Source organism: Saccoglossus kowalevskii, chromosome 9 (assembly GCF_978046115.1).
Source record: "Saccoglossus kowalevskii chromosome 9, keSacKowa6.1, whole genome shotgun sequence".
In the NCBI taxonomy this organism is placed as follows: Eukaryota; Metazoa; Hemichordata; class Enteropneusta; family Harrimaniidae; genus Saccoglossus; species Saccoglossus kowalevskii.
The window spans coordinates 9166923-9186943 of record NC_140649.1 but is presented as its reverse complement, the minus strand read 5'-3'; the positions used below and the strand labels follow the sequence as shown (position 1 = coordinate 9186943).

General features: G+C 43.6%; 19 protein-coding genes across 19 annotated transcripts; 6 read left to right on the top strand and 13 right to left on the bottom strand.

Moving 5' to 3' along the window:
- Positions 1–411: 411 nt before the first annotated feature.
- LOC146738167 (histone H2B, gonadal-like) lies at positions 412–786 on the bottom strand. The gene has a single exon (XM_085503642.1). The coding sequence runs from the start codon at positions 784–786 to the stop codon at positions 412–414; it is 375 nt and encodes a 124-aa protein (XP_085359768.1).
- Positions 787–1043: 257 nt separating this feature from the next.
- Positions 1044–1493, top strand: LOC146738166 (histone H2A-like). Its single transcript, XM_085503865.1, has one exon. The coding sequence runs from the start codon at positions 1116–1118 to the stop codon at positions 1491–1493; it is 378 nt and encodes a 125-aa protein (XP_085359991.1). The 5' UTR covers positions 1044–1115.
- An 830-nt stretch (positions 1494–2323) lies between these two features.
- Positions 2324–2635, bottom strand: LOC146738165 (histone H4). Its single transcript, XM_085503641.1, has one exon. It carries the CDS (start codon positions 2633–2635, stop codon positions 2324–2326), a length of 312 nt encoding a protein of 103 aa, XP_085359767.1.
- A 767-nt stretch (positions 2636–3402) lies between these two features.
- On the bottom strand, positions 3403–3777 carry LOC146738164 (histone H2B, gonadal-like). The gene has a single exon (XM_085503640.1). It carries the CDS (start codon positions 3775–3777, stop codon positions 3403–3405), a length of 375 nt encoding a protein of 124 aa, XP_085359766.1.
- A 329-nt stretch (positions 3778–4106) lies between these two features.
- On the top strand, positions 4107–4484 carry LOC146738163 (histone H2A-like). The gene has a single exon (XM_085503864.1). The coding sequence runs from the start codon at positions 4107–4109 to the stop codon at positions 4482–4484; it is 378 nt and encodes a 125-aa protein (XP_085359990.1).
- An 830-nt stretch (positions 4485–5314) lies between these two features.
- LOC146738162 (histone H4) lies at positions 5315–5626 on the bottom strand. Its single transcript, XM_085503639.1, has one exon. The coding sequence runs from the start codon at positions 5624–5626 to the stop codon at positions 5315–5317; it is 312 nt and encodes a 103-aa protein (XP_085359765.1).
- A 767-nt stretch (positions 5627–6393) lies between these two features.
- Positions 6394–6768, bottom strand: LOC146738161 (histone H2B, gonadal-like). Its single transcript, XM_085503638.1, has one exon. The coding sequence runs from the start codon at positions 6766–6768 to the stop codon at positions 6394–6396; it is 375 nt and encodes a 124-aa protein (XP_085359764.1).
- A 257-nt stretch (positions 6769–7025) lies between these two features.
- LOC146738160 (histone H2A-like) lies at positions 7026–7475 on the top strand. Its single transcript, XM_085503637.1, has one exon. The coding sequence runs from the start codon at positions 7098–7100 to the stop codon at positions 7473–7475; it is 378 nt and encodes a 125-aa protein (XP_085359763.1). The 5' UTR covers positions 7026–7097.
- An 831-nt stretch (positions 7476–8306) lies between these two features.
- Positions 8307–8618, bottom strand: LOC146738159 (histone H4). The gene has a single exon (XM_085503636.1). The coding sequence runs from the start codon at positions 8616–8618 to the stop codon at positions 8307–8309; it is 312 nt and encodes a 103-aa protein (XP_085359762.1).
- Positions 8619–10172: 1554 nt separating this feature from the next.
- LOC146738158 (histone H4) lies at positions 10173–10484 on the bottom strand. Its single transcript, XM_085503635.1, has one exon. It carries the CDS (start codon positions 10482–10484, stop codon positions 10173–10175), a length of 312 nt encoding a protein of 103 aa, XP_085359761.1.
- A 767-nt stretch (positions 10485–11251) lies between these two features.
- LOC146738157 (histone H2B, gonadal-like) lies at positions 11252–11626 on the bottom strand. Its single transcript, XM_085503634.1, has one exon. The coding sequence runs from the start codon at positions 11624–11626 to the stop codon at positions 11252–11254; it is 375 nt and encodes a 124-aa protein (XP_085359760.1).
- Positions 11627–11883: 257 nt separating this feature from the next.
- Positions 11884–12333, top strand: LOC146738156 (histone H2A-like). The gene has a single exon (XM_085503633.1). The coding sequence runs from the start codon at positions 11956–11958 to the stop codon at positions 12331–12333; it is 378 nt and encodes a 125-aa protein (XP_085359759.1). The 5' UTR covers positions 11884–11955.
- Positions 12334–13164: 831 nt separating this feature from the next.
- On the bottom strand, positions 13165–13476 carry LOC146738155 (uncharacterized). The gene has a single exon (XM_085503632.1). It carries the CDS (start codon positions 13474–13476, stop codon positions 13165–13167), a length of 312 nt encoding a protein of 103 aa, XP_085359758.1.
- Positions 13477–14434: 958 nt separating this feature from the next.
- LOC146738154 (histone H2B, gonadal-like) lies at positions 14435–14809 on the bottom strand. The gene has a single exon (XM_085503631.1). It carries the CDS (start codon positions 14807–14809, stop codon positions 14435–14437), a length of 375 nt encoding a protein of 124 aa, XP_085359757.1.
- A 257-nt stretch (positions 14810–15066) lies between these two features.
- LOC146738153 (histone H2A-like) lies at positions 15067–15516 on the top strand. The gene has a single exon (XM_085503630.1). The coding sequence runs from the start codon at positions 15139–15141 to the stop codon at positions 15514–15516; it is 378 nt and encodes a 125-aa protein (XP_085359756.1). The 5' UTR covers positions 15067–15138.
- Positions 15517–16346: 830 nt separating this feature from the next.
- On the bottom strand, positions 16347–16658 carry LOC100378808 (histone H4). The gene has a single exon (XM_085503863.1). The coding sequence runs from the start codon at positions 16656–16658 to the stop codon at positions 16347–16349; it is 312 nt and encodes a 103-aa protein (XP_085359989.1).
- A 1027-nt stretch (positions 16659–17685) lies between these two features.
- On the bottom strand, positions 17686–18135 carry LOC100378563 (histone H2B, gonadal-like). Its single transcript, XM_085503629.1, has one exon. It carries the CDS (start codon positions 18133–18135, stop codon positions 17761–17763), a length of 375 nt encoding a protein of 124 aa, XP_085359755.1. The 3' UTR covers positions 17686–17760.
- Positions 18136–18392: 257 nt separating this feature from the next.
- LOC100378955 (histone H2A) lies at positions 18393–18842 on the top strand. The gene has a single exon (XM_002733120.4). The coding sequence runs from the start codon at positions 18465–18467 to the stop codon at positions 18840–18842; it is 378 nt and encodes a 125-aa protein (XP_002733166.1). The 5' UTR covers positions 18393–18464.
- An 831-nt stretch (positions 18843–19673) lies between these two features.
- Positions 19674–19985, bottom strand: LOC102800651 (histone H4). The gene has a single exon (XM_085503628.1). It carries the CDS (start codon positions 19983–19985, stop codon positions 19674–19676), a length of 312 nt encoding a protein of 103 aa, XP_085359754.1.
- Positions 19986–20021: the final 36 nt, after the last annotated feature.

Here is a 20021-nt window from a genome sequence, read left to right as displayed (position 1 = left end):
ACGACGGTAAACGAATGTAGGGCACATTTGACGTTTTAATCAATATACATGACACAGATACTGGTGTACTTTGCATTAAACATACCAGAAAATGTAATGAATCACACTTTCCAAACTCGGTCTCCTTGCTACACGATGTAATGTAAAGCGTACACATTACGCAATTCGTCAAACCGAACGAGCAATGTGTGATTTGCACTTACGTAAACAGTTAGAGTTTGTATTGAATGGACACAGTGGTGGAACAATTTAAGTGTTACGTGTCTTAATGCAAGAGTTACGAACATTGTTAAGACAACGACCGAGTCCACCAACTTTGCATGTTGTGAGTTTTTTTTTTCACGGTAGTTCTCTTTTTGGAGGATGTGGTGGCCCTGAAAAGGGCCGTTTGGTTTGTGTATGACAAGCATACTACTTCGAACTGGTATACTTGGTGACTGCTTTTGTTCCTTCACTGACTGCATGTTTGGCAAGCTCACCGGGCAAAAGAAGACGGACAGCGGTCTGAACCTCTCTGCTGGTAATGGTTCTACGCTTGTTGTAGTGTGCCAACCTGGAGGCCTCTGTGGCGATACGTTCAAATATGTCGTTGACGAAGCTGTTCATGATCGACATAGCCTTGGATGACACACCAGTGTCTGGGTGAACTTGCTTCAATACCTTGTAGATGTAAATACCGTAGGATTCTTTTCTACCTCTCTTTCGCTTTCTCTTGTCGCCAGTAGGACGGGTGGCCTTAGCCTTACCGCCTTTCTTTGCTGCTTTACCACTAGTTTTGGGAGGCATGTTGAACGTATGAGGATGAAGTTCCAAGTGACAGTCATTGGCGTTGATTCACTATTTATAGCGAACGATATGCTAATGAAGGATTCTAAACCAAGCGCGCCAAAACCAAACGAACGCAAGAGAAAACACAGTTTTTTAGGGTTTTTTTCATTCAAAGTGTTCATTGTCATTGTTGAGGCGCTGACTGAATGCTATTCATCTCTATCCTCAATTCTGATTGGAAGTATATATTTGCAATCGGAATCCGGGTCGGGTGTATAAAAACAGCCAGTGAGATACCCGCAGTATCATTCTCGTCCTAGTTCGAGCCGAATAGTTAACATACAATCATGTCTGGTCGTGGAAAAGGTGGTAAGGCAAAGGGCAAGTCCAAGACTCGTTCATCCCGTGCTGGTCTCCAGTTCCCAGTAGGTCGCGTACACCGATTCTTAAGAAAAGGCAATTATGCCGAGCGTGTTGGTGCCGGCGCTCCTGTATATTTGGCTGCAGTACTCGAGTACTTGGCCGCGGAAATACTGGAGTTGGCCGGTAACGCCGCTCGTGACAACAAGAAGTCCAGGATCATTCCACGTCACTTACAGCTTGCTGTCCGAAACGACGAGGAGTTGAACAAGCTCATGTCGGGAGTCACCATCGCCCAGGGTGGTGTATTGCCTAATATCGAGGCCGTTCTCCTGCCAAAGAAGTCCAACCCTAAATCCAAGTAAACCACTAAGTATGCACTGCATACACAAACCAAACGGCCCTTTTCAGGGCCACCACATCCTCCAAAAAGAGAACTACCGTAATAATTATAAATGATGTGTGTTGTTGTGAACGAGTGTAGAATTAGCGTAGCACTCAGAATCGCAAACATTATTGTAAGGGAAGGCAGGCCGGCAGCACGGCGAGATGTTATTTGAATAAAAAAAAACAATAGTATCTACACAGCTCAGCTCTCGGTGGCGTTTTTGTGACACCGTGCTCTCCCCGCAAATGTAGCAGTCACATGGAAATGCAAAACAACAATCGAGATAAATGCATTAAAGCTTCAATATATCCATCTCACACTCACCACGTATATACACAATTCGCCAAGCAAGGAAACACGTTGCTATTTGCAATGACGTCTCTGTATTATGTGTTAATATATTATTAGGCATTTTGTATGTGGCGTAAAACGATCGCGAGTGCATCAGTTGATGTGAAAAACGGGTGATTGTAAATGAGTTCGTCTCGGTGTTCCAGTTGTGCGAGTGTGCTTCGATTGTAAATCACTTTATTCATGACACACTGTACTGGTCTTCTGATTAGCATTGTATGGAATATGTTATCGACTGGGTGGAGTAGTAAATTAGAGAGCTAGCCTCAGTCGACTATAGTGCCTTGTTTGAAATGGAAAACGGGTAAATTTACTTATACTGACTGGCAAATGAACATTAAATATACGTATATACGTTCACAGACACATACATACATACTATAATACGGTAATTCTCTTTTTGGAGGATGTGGTGGCCCTGAAAAGGGCCGTTTGGTTTGGGTTTATATTCTACGTTTATCCACCAAAACCGTACAATGTACGACCCTGGCGTTTTAGTGCGTAGACGACATCCATGGCGGTGACGGTCTTTCTTTTGGCGTGCTCTGTGTAGGTGACGGCGTCACGGATGACATTCTCTAAGAACACCTTCAATACACCCCGAGTTTCTTCGTAGATGAGACCGGAGATACGTTTGACACCACCACGACGTGCAAGACGTCGGATAGCTGGCTTGGTGATACCTTGAATATTATCGCGAAGAACTTTACGATGACGCTTGGCGCCTCCCTTTCCAAGACCCTTGCCTCCTTTGCCACGACCAGACATGTTTGATGAGTTCAGTGTATAGAAGTCAACTGCCTAAATTGATCAAATCTCTCGCACTTTATAGTCTGGTTGCGAACGTGAAAGGACTCACAACGCACTTGAAAAATCTTCTGTCAGATACGCACAATGAAAAATAATTCGCACCCATTATATTTTACGTTTCAATCAACATCGCCGCTGATTGGCCATTAGTCACAACCAATAGGAGAGCGCGTGGTGGGGTGAATGACCTTTCAGACGACGGTCGAATCCGACTTTAGTCCCACTCTCTTCTTATGTATCACGAACTCGTGTTTGTTTTATTCAGCCCAACACGATCGAAACTGTAAATAATTATTACAGTTCTGAGTCGGGCGACGACGGTAAACGAATGTAGGGCACATTTGACGTTTTAATCAATATACATGACACAGATACTGGTGTACTTTGCATTAAACATACCAGAAAATGTAATGAATCACACTTTCCAAACTCGGTCTCCTTGCTACACGATGTAATGTAAAGCGTACACATTACGCAATTCGTCAAACCGAACGAGCAATGTGTGATTTGCACTTACGTAAACAGTTAGAGTTTGTATTGAATGGACACAGTGGTGGAACAATTTAAGTGTTACGTGTCTTAATGCAAGAGTTACGAACATTGTTAAGACAACGACCGAGTCCACCAACTTTGCATGTTGTGAGTTTTTTTTTTCACGGTAGTTCTCTTTTTGGAGGATGTGGTGGCCCTGAAAAGGGCCGTTTGGTTTGTGTATGACAAGCATACTACTTCGAACTGGTATACTTGGTGACTGCTTTTGTTCCTTCACTGACTGCATGTTTGGCAAGCTCACCGGGCAAAAGAAGACGGACAGCGGTCTGAACCTCTCTGCTGGTAATGGTTCTACGCTTGTTGTAGTGTGCCAACCTGGAGGCCTCTGTGGCGATACGTTCAAATATGTCGTTGACGAAGCTGTTCATGATCGACATAGCCTTGGATGACACACCAGTGTCTGGGTGAACTTGCTTCAATACCTTGTAGATGTAAATACCGTAGGATTCTTTTCTACCTCTCTTTCGCTTTCTCTTGTCGCCAGTAGGACGGGTGGCCTTAGCCTTACCGCCTTTCTTTGCTGCTTTACCACTAGTTTTGGGAGGCATGTTGAACGTATGAGGATGAAGTTCCAAGTGACAGTCATTGGCGTTGATTCACTATTTATAGCGAACGATATGCTAATGAAGGATTCTAAACCAAGCGCGCCAAAACCAAACGAACGCAAGAGAAAACACAGTTTTTTAGGGTTTTTTTCATTCAAAGTGTTCATTGTCATTGTTGAGGCGCTGACTGAATGCTATTCATCTCTATCCTCAATTCTGATTGGAAGTATATATTTGCAATCGGAATCCGGGTCGGGTGTATAAAAACAGCCAGTGAGATACCCGCAGTATCATTCTCGTCCTAGTTCGAGCCGAATAGTTAACATACAATCATGTCTGGTCGTGGAAAAGGTGGTAAGGCAAAGGGCAAGTCCAAGACTCGTTCATCCCGTGCTGGTCTCCAGTTCCCAGTAGGTCGCGTACACCGATTCTTAAGAAAAGGCAATTATGCCGAGCGTGTTGGTGCCGGCGCTCCTGTATATTTGGCTGCAGTACTCGAGTACTTGGCCGCGGAAATACTGGAGTTGGCCGGTAACGCCGCTCGTGACAACAAGAAGTCCAGGATCATTCCACGTCACTTACAGCTTGCTGTCCGAAACGACGAGGAGTTGAACAAGCTCATGTCGGGAGTCACCATCGCCCAGGGTGGTGTATTGCCTAATATCGAGGCCGTTCTCCTGCCAAAGAAGTCCAACCCTAAATCCAAGTAAACCACTAAGTATGCACTGCATACACAAACCAAACGGCCCTTTTCAGGGCCACCACATCCTCCAAAAAGAGAACTACCGTAATAATTATAAATGATGTGTGTTGTTGTGAACGAGTGTAGAATTAGCGTAGCACTCAGAATCGCAAACATTATTGTAAGGGAAGGCAGGCCGGCAGCACGGCGAGATGTTATTTGAATAAAAAAAAACAATAGTATCTACACAGCTCAGCTCTCGGTGGCGTTTTTGTGACACCGTGCTCTCCCCGCAAATGTAGCAGTCACATGGAAATGCAAAACAACAATCGAGATAAATGCATTAAAGCTTCAATATATCCATCTCACACTCACCACGTATATACACAATTCGCCAAGCAAGGAAACACGTTGCTATTTGCAATGACGTCTCTGTATTATGTGTTAATATATTATTAGGCATTTTGTATGTGGCGTAAAACGATCGCGAGTGCATCAGTTGATGTGAAAAACGGGTGATTGTAAATGAGTTCGTCTCGGTGTTCCAGTTGTGCGAGTGTGCTTCGATTGTAAATCACTTTATTCATGACACACTGTACTGGTCTTCTGATTAGCATTGTATGGAATATGTTATCGACTGGGTGGAGTAGTAAATTAGAGAGCTAGCCTCAGTCGACTATAGTGCCTTGTTTGAAATGGAAAACGGGTAAATTTACTTATACTGACTGGCAAATGAACATTAAATATACGTATATACGTTCACAGACACATACATACATACTATAATACGGTAATTCTCTTTTTGGAGGATGTGGTGGCCCTGAAAAGGGCCGTTTGGTTTGGGTTTATATTCTACGTTTATCCACCAAAACCGTACAATGTACGACCCTGGCGTTTTAGTGCGTAGACGACATCCATGGCGGTGACGGTCTTTCTTTTGGCGTGCTCTGTGTAGGTGACGGCGTCACGGATGACATTCTCTAAGAACACCTTCAATACACCCCGAGTTTCTTCGTAGATGAGACCGGAGATACGTTTGACACCACCACGACGTGCAAGACGTCGGATAGCTGGCTTGGTGATACCTTGAATATTATCGCGAAGAACTTTACGATGACGCTTGGCGCCTCCCTTTCCAAGACCCTTGCCTCCTTTGCCACGACCAGACATGTTTGATGAGTTCAGTGTATAGAAGTCAACTGCCTAAATTGATCAAATCTCTCGCACTTTATAGTCTGGTTGCGAACGTGAAAGGACTCACAACGCACTTGAAAAATCTTCTGTCAGATACGCACAATGACAAATAATTCGCACCCATTATATTTTACGTTTCAATCAACATCGCCGCTGATTGGCCATTAGTCACAACCAATAGGAGAGCGCGTGGTGGGGTGAATGACCTTTCAGACGACGGTCGAATCCGACTTTAGTCCCACTCTCTTCTTATGTATCACGAACTCGTGTTTGTTTTATTCAGCCCAACACGATCGAAACTGTAAATAATTATTACAGTTCTGAGTCGGGCGACGACGGTAAACGAATGTAGGGCACATTTGACGTTTTAATCAATATACATGACACAGATACTGGTGTACTTTGCATTAAACATACCAGAAAATGTAATGAATCACACTTTCCAAACTCGGTCTCCTTGCTACACGATGTAATGTAAAGCGTACACATTACGCAATTCGTCAAACCGAACGAGCAATGTGTGATTTGCACTTACGTAAACAGTTAGAGTTTGTATTGAATGGACACAGTGGTGGAACAATTTAAGTGTTACGTGTCTTAATGCAAGAGTTACGAACATTGTTAAGACAACGACCGAGTCCACCAACTTTGCATGTTGTGAGTTTTTTTTTTCACGGTAGTTCTCTTTTTGGAGGATGTGGTGGCCCTGAAAAGGGCCGTTTGGTTTGTGTATGACAAGCATACTACTTCGAACTGGTATACTTGGTGACTGCTTTTGTTCCTTCACTGACTGCATGTTTGGCAAGCTCACCGGGCAAAAGAAGACGGACAGCGGTCTGAACCTCTCTGCTGGTAATGGTTCTACGCTTGTTGTAGTGTGCCAACCTGGAGGCCTCTGTGGCGATACGTTCAAATATGTCGTTGACGAAGCTGTTCATGATCGACATAGCCTTGGATGACACACCAGTGTCTGGGTGAACTTGCTTCAATACCTTGTAGATGTAAATACCGTAGGATTCTTTTCTACCTCTCTTTCGCTTTCTCTTGTCGCCAGTAGGACGGGTGGCCTTAGCCTTACCGCCTTTCTTTGCTGCTTTACCACTAGTTTTGGGAGGCATGTTGAACGTATGAGGATGAAGTTCAAAGTGACAGTCATTGGCGTTGATTCACTATTTATAGCGAACGATATGCTAATGAAGGATTCTAAACCAAGCGCGCCAAAACCAAACGAACGCAAGAGAAAACACAGTTTTTTAGGGTTTTTTTCATTCAAAGTGTTCATTGTCATTGTTGAGGCGCTGACTGAATGCTATTCATCTCTATCCTCAATTCTGATTGGAAGTATATATTTGCAATCGGAATCCGGGTCGGGTGTATAAAAACAGCCAGTGAGATACCCGCAGTATCATTCTCGTCCTAGTTCGAGCCGAATAGTTAACATACAATCATGTCTGGTCGTGGAAAAGGTGGTAAGGCAAAGGGCAAGTCCAAGACTCGTTCATCCCGTGCTGGTCTCCAGTTCCCAGTAGGTCGCGTACACCGATTCTTAAGAAAAGGCAATTATGCCGAGCGTGTTGGTGCCGGCGCTCCTGTATATTTGGCTGCAGTACTCGAGTACTTGGCCGCGGAAATACTGGAGTTGGCCGGTAACGCCGCTCGTGACAACAAGAAGTCCAGGATCATTCCACGTCACTTACAGCTTGCTGTCCGAAACGACGAGGAGTTGAACAAGCTCATGTCGGGAGTCACCATCGCCCAGGGTGGTGTATTGCCTAATATCCAGGCCGTTCTCCTGCCAAAGAAGTCCAACCCTAAATCCAAGTAAACCACTAAGTATGCACTGCATACACAAACCAAACGGCCCTTTTCAGGGCCACCACATCCTCCAAAAAGAGAACTACCGTAATAATTATAAATGATGTGTGTTGTTGTGAACGAGTGTAGAATTAGCGTAGCACTCAGAATCGCAAACATTATTGTAAGGGAAGGCAGGCCGGCAGCACGGCGAGATGTTATTTGAATAAAAAAAAAACAATAGTATCTACACAGCTCAGCTCTCGGTGGCGTTTTTGTGACACCGTGCTCTCCCCGCAAATGTAGCAGTCACATGGAAATGCAAAACAACAATCGAGATAAATGCATTAAAGCTTCAATATATCCATCTCACACTCACCACGTATATACACAATTCGCCAAGCAAGGAAACACGTTGCTATTTGCAATGACGTCTCTGTATTATGTGTTAATATATTATTAGGCATTTTGTATGTGGCGTAAAACGATCGCGAGTGCATCAGTTGATGTGAAAAACGGGTGATTGTAAATGAGTTCGTCTCGGTGTTCCAGTTGTGCGAGTGTGCTTCGATTGTAAATCACTTTATTCATGACACACTGTACTGGTCTTCTGATTAGCATTGTATGGAATATGTTATCGACTGGGTGGAGTAGTAAATTAGAGAGCTAGCCTCAGTCGACTATAGTGCCTTGTTTGAAATGGAAAACGGGTAAATTTACTTATACTGACTGGCAAATGAACATTAAATATACGTATATACGTTCACAGACACATACATACATACTATAATACGGTAATTCTCTTTTTGGAGGATGTGGTGGCCCTGAAAAGGGCCGTTTGGTTTGGGTTTATATTCTACGTTTATCCACCAAAACCGTACAATGTACGACCCTGGCGTTTTAGTGCGTAGACGACATCCATGGCGGTGACGGTCTTTCTTTTGGCGTGCTCTGTGTAGGTGACGGCGTCACGGATGACATTCTCTAAGAACACCTTCAATACACCCCGAGTTTCTTCGTAGATGAGACCGGAGATACGTTTGACACCACCACGACGTGCAAGACGTCGGATAGCTGGCTTGGTGATACCTTGAATATTATCGCGAAGAACTTTACGATGACGCTTGGCGCCTCCCTTTCCAAGACCCTTGCCTCCTTTGCCACGACCAGACATGTTTGATGAGTTCAGTGTATAGAAGTCAACTGCCTAAATTGATCAAATCTCTCGCACTTTATAGTCTGGTTGCGAACGTGAAAGGACTCACAACGCACTTGAAAAATCTTCTGTCAGATACGCACAATGAAAAATAATTCGCACCCATTATATTTTACGTTTCAATCAACATCGCCGCTGATTGGCCATTAGTCACAACCAATAGGAGAGCGCGTGGTGGGGTGAATGACCTTTCAGACGACGGTCGAATCCGACTTTAGTCCCACTCTCTTCTTATGTATCACGAACTCGTGTTTGTTTTATTCAGCCCAACACGATCGAAACTGTAAATAATTATTACAGTTCTGAGTCGGGCGACGACGGTAAACGAATGTAGGGCACATTTGACGTTTTAATCAATATACATGACACAGATACTGGTGTACTTTGCATTAAACATACCAGAAAATGTAATGAATCACACTTTCCAAACTCGGTCTCCTTGCTACACGATGTAATGTAAAGCGTACACATTACGCAATTCGTCAAACCGAACGAGCAATGTGTGATTTGCACTTACGTAAACAGTTAGAGTTTGTATTGAATGGACACAGTGGTGGAACAATTTAAGTGTTACGTGTCTTAATGCAAGAGTTACGAACATTGTTAAGACAACGACCGAGTCCACCAACTTTGCTCGCAACTTCCAATTACAAGATGCGACATGGACGAGAACACATTAAGCTATGTATATAGACGAATACCCGTGGTTAAGATTTTCCACGTATTGATATCGCTGTGTTTATTAGCATTACTTTAACGAATAGGTACATTTTCCAATACGCATGTTTTCATAAACGTTACAACATTCTTATTTATACAACCTTACAACAATAATTCAATAATTTCACGGTAGTTCTCTTTTTGGAGGATGTGGTGGCCCTGAAAAAACAATAGTATCTACACAGCTCAGCTCTCGGTGGCGTTTTTGTGACACCGTGCTCTCCCCGCAAATGTAGCAGTCACATGGAAATGCAAAACAACAATCGAGATAAATGCATTAAAGCTTCAATATATCCATCTCACACTCACCACGTATATACACAATTCGCCAAGCAAGGAAACACGTTGCTATTTGCAATGACGTCTCTGTATTATGTGTTAATATATTATTAGGCATTTTGTATGTGGCGTAAAACGATCGCGAGTGCATCAGTTGATGTGAAAAACGGGTGATTGTAAATGAGTTCGTCTCGGTGTTCCAGTTGTGCGAGTGTGCTTCGATTGTAAATCACTTTATTCATGACACACTGTACTGGTCTTCTGATTAGCATTGTATGGAATATGTTATCGACTGGGTGGAGTAGTAAATTAGAGAGCTAGCCTCAGTCGACTATAGTGCCTTGTTTGAAATGGAAAACGGGTAAATTTACTTATACTGACTGGCAAATGAACATTAAATATACGTATATACGTTCACAGACACATACATACATACTATAATACGGTAATTCTCTTTTTGGAGGATGTGGTGGCCCTGAAAAGGGCCGTTTGGTTTGGGTTTATATTCTACGTTTATCCACCAAAACCGTACAATGTACGACCCTGGCGTTTTAGTGCGTAGACGACATCCATGGCGGTGACGGTCTTTCTTTTGGCGTGCTCTGTGTAGGTGACGGCGTCACGGATGACATTCTCTAAGAACACCTTCAATACACCCCGAGTTTCTTCGTAGATGAGACCGGAGATACGTTTGACACCACCACGACGTGCAAGACGTCGGATAGCTGGCTTGGTGATACCTTGAATATTATCGCGAAGAACTTTACGATGACGCTTGGCGCCTCCCTTTCCAAGACCCTTGCCTCCTTTGCCACGACCAGACATGTTTGATGAGTTCAGTGTATAGAAGTCAACTGCCTAAATTGATCAAATCTCTCGCACTTTATAGTCTGGTTGCGAACGTGAAAGGACTCACAACGCACTTGAAAAATCTTCTGTCAGATACGCACAATGAAAAATAATTCGCACCCATTATATTTTACGTTTCAATCAACATCGCCGCTGATTGGCCATTAGTCACAACCAATAGGAGAGCGCGTGGTGGGGTGAATGACCTTTCAGACGACGGTCGAATCCGACTTTAGTCCCACTCTCTTCTTATGTATCACGAACTCGTGTTTGTTTTATTCAGCCCAACACGATCGAAACTGTAAATAATTATTACAGTTCTGAGTCGGGCGACGACGGTAAACGAATGTAGGGCACATTTGACGTTTTAATCAATATACATGACACAGATACTGGTGTACTTTGCATTAAACATACCAGAAAATGTAATGAATCACACTTTCCAAACTCGGTCTCCTTGCTACACGATGTAATGTAAAGCGTACACATTACGCAATTCGTCAAACCGAACGAGCAATGTGTGATTTGCACTTACGTAAACAGTTAGAGTTTGTATTGAATGGACACAGTGGTGGAACAATTTAAGTGTTACGTGTCTTAATGCAAGAGTTACGAACATTGTTAAGACAACGACCGAGTCCACCAACTTTGCATGTTGTGAGTTTTTTTTTTCACGGTAGTTCTCTTTTTGGAGGATGTGGTGGCCCTGAAAAGGGCCGTTTGGTTTGTGTATGACAAGCATACTACTTCGAACTGGTATACTTGGTGACTGCTTTTGTTCCTTCACTGACTGCATGTTTGGCAAGCTCACCGGGCAAAAGAAGACGGACAGCGGTCTGAACCTCTCTGCTGGTAATGGTTCTACGCTTGTTGTAGTGTGCCAACCTGGAGGCCTCTGTGGCGATACGTTCAAATATGTCGTTGACGAAGCTGTTCATGATCGACATAGCCTTGGATGACACACCAGTGTCTGGGTGAACTTGCTTCAATACCTTGTAGATGTAAATACCGTAGGATTCTTTTCTACCTCTCTTTCGCTTTCTCTTGTCGCCAGTAGGACGGGTGGCCTTAGCCTTACCTCCTTTCTTTGCTGCTTTACCACTAGTTTTGGGAGGCATGTTGAACGTATGAGGATGAAGTTCCAAGTGACAGTCATTGGCGTTGATTCACTATTTATAGCGAACGATATGCTAATGAAGGATTCTAAACCAAGCGCGCCAAAACCAAACGAACGCAAGAGAAAACACAGTTTTTTAGGGTTTTTTTCATTCAAAGTGTTCATTGTCATTGTTGAGGCGCTGACTGAATGCTATTCATCTCTATCCTCAATTCTGATTGGAAGTATATATTTGCAATCGGAATCCGGGTCGGGTGTATAAAAACAGCCAGTGAGATACCCGCAGTATCATTCTCGTCCTAGTTCGAGCCGAATAGTTAACATACAATCATGTCTGGTCGTGGAAAAGGTGGTAAGGCAAAGGGCAAGTCCAAGACTCGTTCATCCCGTGCTGGTCTCCAGTTCCCAGTAGGTCGCGTACACCGATTCTTAAGAAAAGGCAATTATGCCGAGCGTGTTGGTGCCGGCGCTCCTGTATATTTGGCTGCAGTACTCGAGTACTTGGCCGCGGAAATACTGGAGTTGGCCGGTAACGCCGCTCGTGACAACAAGAAGTCCAGGATCATTCCACGTCACTTACAGCTTGCTGTCCGAAACGACGAGGAGTTGAACAAGCTCATGTCGGGAGTCACCATCGCCCAGGGTGGTGTATTGCCTAATATCCAGGCCGTTCTCCTGCCAAAGAAGTCCAACCCTAAATCCAAGTAAACCACTAAGTATGCACTGCATACACAAACCAAACGGCCCTTTTCAGGGCCACCACATCCTCCAAAAAGAGAACTACCGTAATAATTATAAATGATGTGTGTTGTTGTGAACGAGTGTAGAATTAGCGTAGCACTCAGAATCGCAAACATTATTGTAAGGGAAGGCAGGCCGGCAGCACGGCGAGATGTTATTTGAATAAAAAAAAAACAATAGTATCTACACAGCTCAGCTCTCGGTGGCGTTTTTGTGACACCGTGCTCTCCCCGCAAATGTAGCAGTCACATGGAAATGCAAAACAACAATCGAGATAAATGCATTAAAGCTTCAATATATCCATCTCACACTCACCACGTATATACACAATTCGCCAAGCAAGGAAACACGTTGCTATTTGCAATGACGTCTCTGTATTATGTGTTAATATATTATTAGGCATTTTGTATGTGGCGTAAAACGATCGCGAGTGCATCAGTTGATGTGAAAAACGGGTGATTGTAAATGAGTTCGTCTCGGTGTTCCAGTTGTGCGAGTGTGCTTCGATTGTAAATCACTTTATTCATGACACACTGTACTGGTCTTCTGATTAGCATTGTATGGAATATGTTATCGACTGGGTGGAGTAGTAAATTAGAGAGCTAGCCTCAGTCGACTATAGTGCCTTGTTTGAAATGGAAAACGGGTAAATTTACTTATACTGACTGGCAAATGAACATTAAATATACGTATATACGTTCACAGACACATACATACATACTATAATACGGTAATTCTCTTTTTGGAGGATGTGGTGGCCCTGAAAAGGGCCGTTTGGTTTGGGTTTATATTCTACGTTTATCCACCAAAACCGTACAATGTACGACCCTGGCGTTTTAGTGCGTAGACGACATCCATGGCGGTGACGGTCTTTCTTTTGGCGTGCTCTGTGTAGGTGACGGCGTCACGGATGACATTCTCTAAGAACACCTTCAATACACCCCGAGTTTCTTCGTAGATGAGACCGGAGATACGTTTGACACCACCACGACGTGCAAGACGTCGGATAGCTGGCTTGGTGATACCTTGAATATTATCGCGAAGAACTTTACGATGACGCTTGGCGCCTCCCTTTCCAAGACCCTTGCCTCCTTTGTCACGACCAGACATGTTTGATGAGTTCAGTGTATAGAAGTCAACTGCCTAAATTGATCAAATCTCTCGCACTTTATAGTCTGGTTGCGAACGTGAAAGGACTCACAACGCACTTGAAAAATCTTCTGTCAGATACGCACAATGACAAATAATTCGCACCCATTATATTTTACGTTTCAATCAACATCGCCGCTGATTGGCCATTAGTCACAACCAATAGGAGAGCGCGTGGTGGGGTCAATGACCTTTCAGACGACGGTCGAATCCGACTTTAGTCCCACTCTCTTCTTATGTATCACGAACTCGTGTTTGTTTTATTCAGCCCAACACGATCGAAACTGTAAATAATTATTACAGTTCTGAGTCGGGCGACGACGGTAAACGAATGTAGGGCACATTTGACGTTTTAATCAATATACATGACACAGATACTGGTGTACTTTGCATTAAACATACCAGAAAATGTAATGAATCACACTTTCCAAACCCGGTCTCCTTGCTACACGATGTAATGTAAAGCGTACACATTACGCAATTCGTCAAACCGAACGAGCAATGTGTGATTTGCACTTACGTAAACAGTTAGAGTTTGTATTGAATGGACACAGTGGTGGAACAATTTAAGTGTTACGTGTCTTAATGCAAGAGTTACGAACATTGTTAAGACAACGACCGAGTCCACCAACTTTGCTCGCAACTTCCAATTACAAGATGCGACATGGACGAGAACACATTAAGCTATGTATATAGACGAATACCCGTGGTTAAGATTTTCCACGTATTGATATCGCTGTGTTTATTAGCATTACTTTAACGAATAGGTACATTTTCCAATACGCATGTTTTCATAAACGTTACAACATTCTTATTTATACAACCTTACAACAATAATTCAATAATTTCACGGTAGTTCTCTTTTTGGAGGATGTGGTGGCCCTGAAAAGGGCCGTTTGGTTTGTGTATGACAAGCATACTACTTCGAACTGGTATACTTGGTGACTGCTTTTGTTCCTTCACTGACTGCATGTTTGGCAAGCTCACCGGGCAAAAGAAGACGGACAGCGGTCTGAACCTCTCTGCTGGTAATGGTTCTACGCTTGTTGTAGTGTGCCAACCTGGAGGCCTCTGTGGCGATACGTTCAAATATGTCGTTGACGAAGCTGTTCATGATCGACATAGCCTTGGATGACACACCAGTGTCTGGGTGAACTTGCTTCAATACCTTGTAGATGTAAATACCGTAGGATTCTTTTCTACCTCTCTTTCGCTTTCTCTTGTCGCCAGTAGGACGGGTGGCCTTAGCCTTACCGCCTTTCTTTGCTGCTTTACCACTAGTTTTGGGAGGCATGTTGAACGTATGAGGATGAAGTTCCAAGTGACAGTCATTGGCGTTGATTCACTATTTATAGCGAACGATATGCTAATGAAGGATTCTAAACCAAGCGCGCCAAAACCAAACGAACGCAAGAGAAAACACAGTTTTTTAGGGTTTTTTTCATTCAAAGTGTTCATTGTCATTGTTGAGGCGCTGACTGAATGCTATTCATCTCTATCCTCAATTCTGATTGGAAGTATATATTTGCAATCGGAATCCGGGTCGGGTGTATAAAAACAGCCAGTGAGATACCCGCAGTATCATTCTCGTCCTAGTTCGAGCCGAATAGTTAACATACAATCATGTCTGGTCGTGGAAAAGGTGGTAAGGCAAAGGGCAAGTCCAAGACTCGTTCATCCCGTGCTGGTCTCCAGTTCCCAGTAGGTCGCGTACACCGATTCTTAAGAAAAGGCAATTATGCCGAGCGTGTTGGTGCCGGCGCTCCTGTATATTTGGCTGCAGTACTCGAGTACTTGGCCGCGGAAATACTGGAGTTGGCCGGTAACGCCGCTCGTGACAACAAGAAGTCCAGGATCATTCCACGTCACTTACAGCTTGCTGTCCGAAACGACGAGGAGTTGAACAAGCTCATGTCGGGAGTCACCATCGCCCAGGGTGGTGTATTGCCTAATATCCAGGCCGTTCTCCTGCCAAAGAAGTCCAACCCTAAATCCAAGTAAACCACTAAGTATGCACTGCATACACAAACCAAACGGCCCTTTTCAGGGCCACCACATCCTCCAAAAAGAGAACTACCGTAATAATTATAAATGATGTGTGTTGTTGTGAACGAGTGTAGAATTAGCGTAGCACTCAGAATCGCAAACATTATTGTAAGGGAAGGCAGGCCGGCAGCACGGCGAGATGTTATTTGAATAAAAAAAAACAATAGTATCTACACAGCTCAGCTCTCGGTGGCGTTTTTGTGACACCGTGCTCTCCCCGCAAATGTAGCAGTCACATGGAAATGCAAAACAACAATCGAGATAAATGCATTAAAGCTTCAATATATCCATCTCACACTCACCACGTATATACACAATTCGCCAAGCAAGGAAACACGTTGCTATTTGCAATGACGTCTCTGTATTATGTGTTAATATATTATTAGGCATTTTGTATGTGGCGTAAAACGATCGCGAGTGCATCAGTTGATGTGAAAAACGGGTGATTGTAAATGAGTTCGTCTCGGTGTTCCAGTTGTGCGAGTGTGCTTCGATTGTAAATCACTTTATTCATGACACACTGTACTGGTCTTCTGATTAGCATTGTATGGAATATGTTATCGACTGGGTGGAGTAGTAAATTAGAGAGCTAGCCTCAGTCGACTATAGTGCCTTGTTTGAAATGGAAAACGGGTAAATTTACTTATACTGACTGGCAAATGAACATTAAATATACGTATATACGTTCACAGACACATACATACATACTATAATACGGTAATTCTCTTTTTGGAGGATGTGGTGGCCCTGAAAAGGGCCGTTTGGTTTGGGTTTATATTCTACGTTTATCCACCAAAACCGTACAATGTACGACCCTGGCGTTTTAGTGCGTAGACGACATCCATGGCGGTGACGGTCTTTCTTTTGGCGTGCTCTGTGTAGGTGACGGCGTCACGGATGACATTCTCTAAGAACACGTTCAATACACCCCGAGTTTCTTCGTAGATGAGACCGGAGATACGTTTGACACCACCACGACGTGCAAGACGTCGGATAGCTGGCTTGGTGATACCTTGAATATTATCGCGAAGAACTTTACGATGACGCTTGGCGCCTCCCTTTCCAAGACCCTTGCCTCCTTTGCCACGACCAGACATGTTTGATGAGTTCAGTGTATAGAAGTCAACTGCCTAAATTGATCAAATCTCTCGCACTTTATAGTCTGGTTGCGAACGTGAAAGGACTCACAACGCACTTGAAAAATCTTCTGTCAGATACGCACAATGACAAATAATTCGCACCCATTATATTTTACGTTTCAATCAACATCGCCGCTGATTGGCCATTAGTCACAACCAATAGGAGAGCGCGTGGTGGGGTCAATGACCTTTCAGACGACGGTCGAATCCGACTTTAGTCCCACTCTCTTCTTATGTATCACGAACTCGTGTTTGTTTTATTCAGCCCAACACGATCGAAACTGTAAATAATTATTACAGTTCTGAGTCGGGCGACGACGGTAAACGAATGTAGGGCACATTTGACGTTTTAATCAATATACATGACACAGATACTGGTGTACTTTGCATTAAACATACCAGAAAATGTAATGAATCACACTTTCCAAACCCGGTCTCCTTGCTACACGATGTAATGTAAAGCGTACACATTACGCAATTCGTCAAACCGAACGAGCAATGTGTGATTTGCACTTACGTAAACAGTTAGAGTTTGTATTGAATGGACACAGTGGTGGAACAATTTAAGTGTTACGTGTCTTAATGCAAGAGTTACGAACATTGTTAAGACAACGACCGAGTCCACCAACTTTGCTCGCAACTTCCAATTACAAGATGCGACATGGACGAGAACACATTAAGCTATGTATATAGACGAATACCCGTGGTTAAGATTTTCCACGTATTGATATCGCTGTGTTTATTAGCATTACTTTAACGAATAGGTACATTTTCCAATACGCATGTTTTCATAAACGTTACAACATTCTTATTTATACAACCTTACAACAATAATTCAAACATATTGATTTATTTATTTTATCTGTTTATTTATGTATTCCTTCATTCATTCGTGTAATGGTATATTTATTTCCATGTGTAAGCTCATATATGTCATATAACACTGCATTAGTAGGCAGCTCTAGGGGCATGTTGTGAGTTTTTTTTTTCACGGTAGTTCTCTTTTTGGAGGATGTGGTGGCCCTGAAAAGGGCCGTTTGGTTTGTGTATGACAAGCATACTACTTCGAACTGGTATACTTGGTGACTGCTTTTGTTCCTTCACTGACTGCATGTTTGGCAAGCTCACCGGGCAAAAGAAGACGGACAGCGGTCTGAACCTCTCTGCTGGTAATGGTTCTACGCTTGTTGTAGTGTGCCAACCTGGAGGCCTCTGTGGCGATACGTTCAAATATGTCGTTGACGAAGCTGTTCATGATCGACATAGCCTTGGATGACACACCAGTGTCTGGGTGAACTTGCTTCAATACCTTGTAGATGTAAATACCGTAGGATTCTTTTCTACCTCTCTTTCGCTTTCTCTTGTCGCCAGTAGGACGGGTGGCCTTAGCCTTACCGCCTTTCTTTGCTGCTTTACCACTAGTTTTGGGAGGCATGTTGAACGTATGAGGATGAAGTTCAAAGTGACAGTCATTGGCGTTGATTCACTATTTATAGCGAACGATATGCTAATGAAGGATTCTAAACCAAGCGCGCCAAAACCAAACGAACGCAAGAGAAAACACAGTTTTTTAGGGTTTTTTTCATTCAAAGTGTTCATTGTCATTGTTGAGGCGCTGACTGAATGCTATTCATCTCTATCCTCAATTCTGATTGGAAGTATATATTTGCAATCGGAATCCGGGTCGGGTGTATAAAAACAGCCAGTGAGATACCCGCAGTATCATTCTCGTCCTAGTTCGAGCCGAATAGTTAACATACAATCATGTCTGGTCGTGGAAAAGGTGGTAAGGCAAAGGGCAAGTCCAAGACTCGTTCATCCCGTGCTGGTCTCCAGTTCCCAGTAGGTCGCGTACACCGATTCTTAAGAAAAGGCAATTATGCCGAGCGTGTTGGTGCCGGCGCTCCTGTATATTTGGCTGCAGTACTCGAGTACTTGGCCGCGGAAATACTGGAGTTGGCCGGTAACGCCGCTCGTGACAACAAGAAGTCCAGGATCATTCCACGTCACTTACAGCTTGCTGTCCGAAACGACGAGGAGTTGAACAAGCTCATGTCGGGAGTCACCATCGCCCAGGGTGGTGTATTGCCTAATATCCAGGCCGTTCTCCTGCCAAAGAAGTCCAACCCTAAATCCAAGTAAACCACTAAGTATGCACTGCATACACAAACCAAACGGCCCTTTTCAGGGCCACCACATCCTCCAAAAAGAGAACTACCGTAATAATTATAAATGATGTGTGTTGTTGTGAACGAGTGTAGAATTAGCGTAGCACTCAGAATCGCAAACATTATTGTAAGGGAAGGCAGGCCGGCAGCACGGCGAGATGTTATTTGAATAAAAAAAAAACAATAGTATCTACACAGCTCAGCTCTCGGTGGCGTTTTTGTGACACCGTGCTCTCCCCGCAAATGTAGCAGTCACATGGAAATGCAAAACAACAATCGAGATAAATGCATTAAAGCTTCAATATATCCATCTCACACTCACCACGTATATACACAATTCGCCAAGCAAGGAAACACGTTGCTATTTGCAATGACGTCTCTGTATTATGTGTTAATATATTATTAGGCATTTTGTATGTGGCGTAAAACGATCGCGAGTGCATCAGTTGATGTGAAAAACGGGTGATTGTAAATGAGTTCGTCTCGGTGTTCCAGTTGTGCGAGTGTGCTTCGATTGTAAATCACTTTATTCATGACACACTGTACTGGTCTTCTGATTAGCATTGTATGGAATATGTTATCGACTGGGTGGAGTAGTAAATTAGAGAGCTAGCCTCAGTCGACTATAGTGCCTTGTTTGAAATGGAAAACGGGTAAATTTACTTATACTGACTGGCAAATGAACATTAAATATACGTATATACGTTCACAGACACATACATACATACTATAATACGGTAATTCTCTTTTTGGAGGATGTGGTGGCCCTGAAAAGGGCCGTTTGGTTTGGGTTTATATTCTACGTTTATCCACCAAAACCGTACAATGTACGACCCTGGCGTTTTAGTGCGTAGACGACATCCATGGCGGTGACGGTCTTTCTTTTGGCGTGCTCTGTGTAGGTGACGGCGTCACGGATGACATTCTCTAAGAACACCTTCAATACACCCCGAGTTTCTTCGTAGATGAGACCGGAGATACGTTTGACACCACCACGACGTGCAAGACGTCGGATAGCTGGCTTGGTGATACCTTGAATATTATCGCGAAGAACTTTACGATGACGCTTGGCGCCTCCCTTTCCAAGACCCTTGCCTCCTTTGCCACGACCAGACATGTTTGATGAGTTCAGTGTATAGAAGTCAACTGCCTA

What these genes read in the sequence shown, in the direction of transcription:
- LOC146738164 (XM_085503640.1), bottom strand. Translation starts at nt 3,777, where the DNA reads ATGCCTCCCAAAACTAGTGGTAAAGCAGCAAAGAAAGGCGGTAAGGCT.
- LOC146738167 (XM_085503642.1), bottom strand. Translation starts at nt 786, where the DNA reads ATGCCTCCCAAAACTAGTGGTAAAGCAGCAAAGAAAGGCGGTAAGGCT.
- LOC146738159 (XM_085503636.1), bottom strand. Translation starts at nt 8,618, where the DNA reads ATGTCTGGTCGTGGCAAAGGAGGCAAGGGTCTTGGAAAGGGAGGCGCC.
- LOC146738154 (XM_085503631.1), bottom strand. Translation starts at nt 14,809, where the DNA reads ATGCCTCCCAAAACTAGTGGTAAAGCAGCAAAGAAAGGCGGTAAGGCT.
- LOC100378808 (XM_085503863.1), bottom strand. Translation starts at nt 16,658, where the DNA reads ATGTCTGGTCGTGGCAAAGGAGGCAAGGGTCTTGGAAAGGGAGGCGCC.
- LOC146738155 (XM_085503632.1), bottom strand. Translation starts at nt 13,476, where the DNA reads ATGTCTGGTCGTGACAAAGGAGGCAAGGGTCTTGGAAAGGGAGGCGCC.
- LOC100378955 (XM_002733120.4), top strand. Translation starts at nt 18,465, where the DNA reads ATGTCTGGTCGTGGAAAAGGTGGTAAGGCAAAGGGCAAGTCCAAGACT.
- LOC146738153 (XM_085503630.1), top strand. Translation starts at nt 15,139, where the DNA reads ATGTCTGGTCGTGGAAAAGGTGGTAAGGCAAAGGGCAAGTCCAAGACT.
- LOC102800651 (XM_085503628.1), bottom strand. Translation starts at nt 19,985, where the DNA reads ATGTCTGGTCGTGGCAAAGGAGGCAAGGGTCTTGGAAAGGGAGGCGCC.
- LOC146738161 (XM_085503638.1), bottom strand. Translation starts at nt 6,768, where the DNA reads ATGCCTCCCAAAACTAGTGGTAAAGCAGCAAAGAAAGGCGGTAAGGCT.
- LOC146738166 (XM_085503865.1), top strand. Translation starts at nt 1,116, where the DNA reads ATGTCTGGTCGTGGAAAAGGTGGTAAGGCAAAGGGCAAGTCCAAGACT.
- LOC100378563 (XM_085503629.1), bottom strand. Translation starts at nt 18,135, where the DNA reads ATGCCTCCCAAAACTAGTGGTAAAGCAGCAAAGAAAGGCGGTAAGGCT.
- LOC146738163 (XM_085503864.1), top strand. Translation starts at nt 4,107, where the DNA reads ATGTCTGGTCGTGGAAAAGGTGGTAAGGCAAAGGGCAAGTCCAAGACT.
- LOC146738157 (XM_085503634.1), bottom strand. Translation starts at nt 11,626, where the DNA reads ATGCCTCCCAAAACTAGTGGTAAAGCAGCAAAGAAAGGAGGTAAGGCT.
- LOC146738158 (XM_085503635.1), bottom strand. Translation starts at nt 10,484, where the DNA reads ATGTCTGGTCGTGGCAAAGGAGGCAAGGGTCTTGGAAAGGGAGGCGCC.
- LOC146738165 (XM_085503641.1), bottom strand. Translation starts at nt 2,635, where the DNA reads ATGTCTGGTCGTGGCAAAGGAGGCAAGGGTCTTGGAAAGGGAGGCGCC.
- LOC146738156 (XM_085503633.1), top strand. Translation starts at nt 11,956, where the DNA reads ATGTCTGGTCGTGGAAAAGGTGGTAAGGCAAAGGGCAAGTCCAAGACT.
- LOC146738162 (XM_085503639.1), bottom strand. Translation starts at nt 5,626, where the DNA reads ATGTCTGGTCGTGGCAAAGGAGGCAAGGGTCTTGGAAAGGGAGGCGCC.
- LOC146738160 (XM_085503637.1), top strand. Translation starts at nt 7,098, where the DNA reads ATGTCTGGTCGTGGAAAAGGTGGTAAGGCAAAGGGCAAGTCCAAGACT.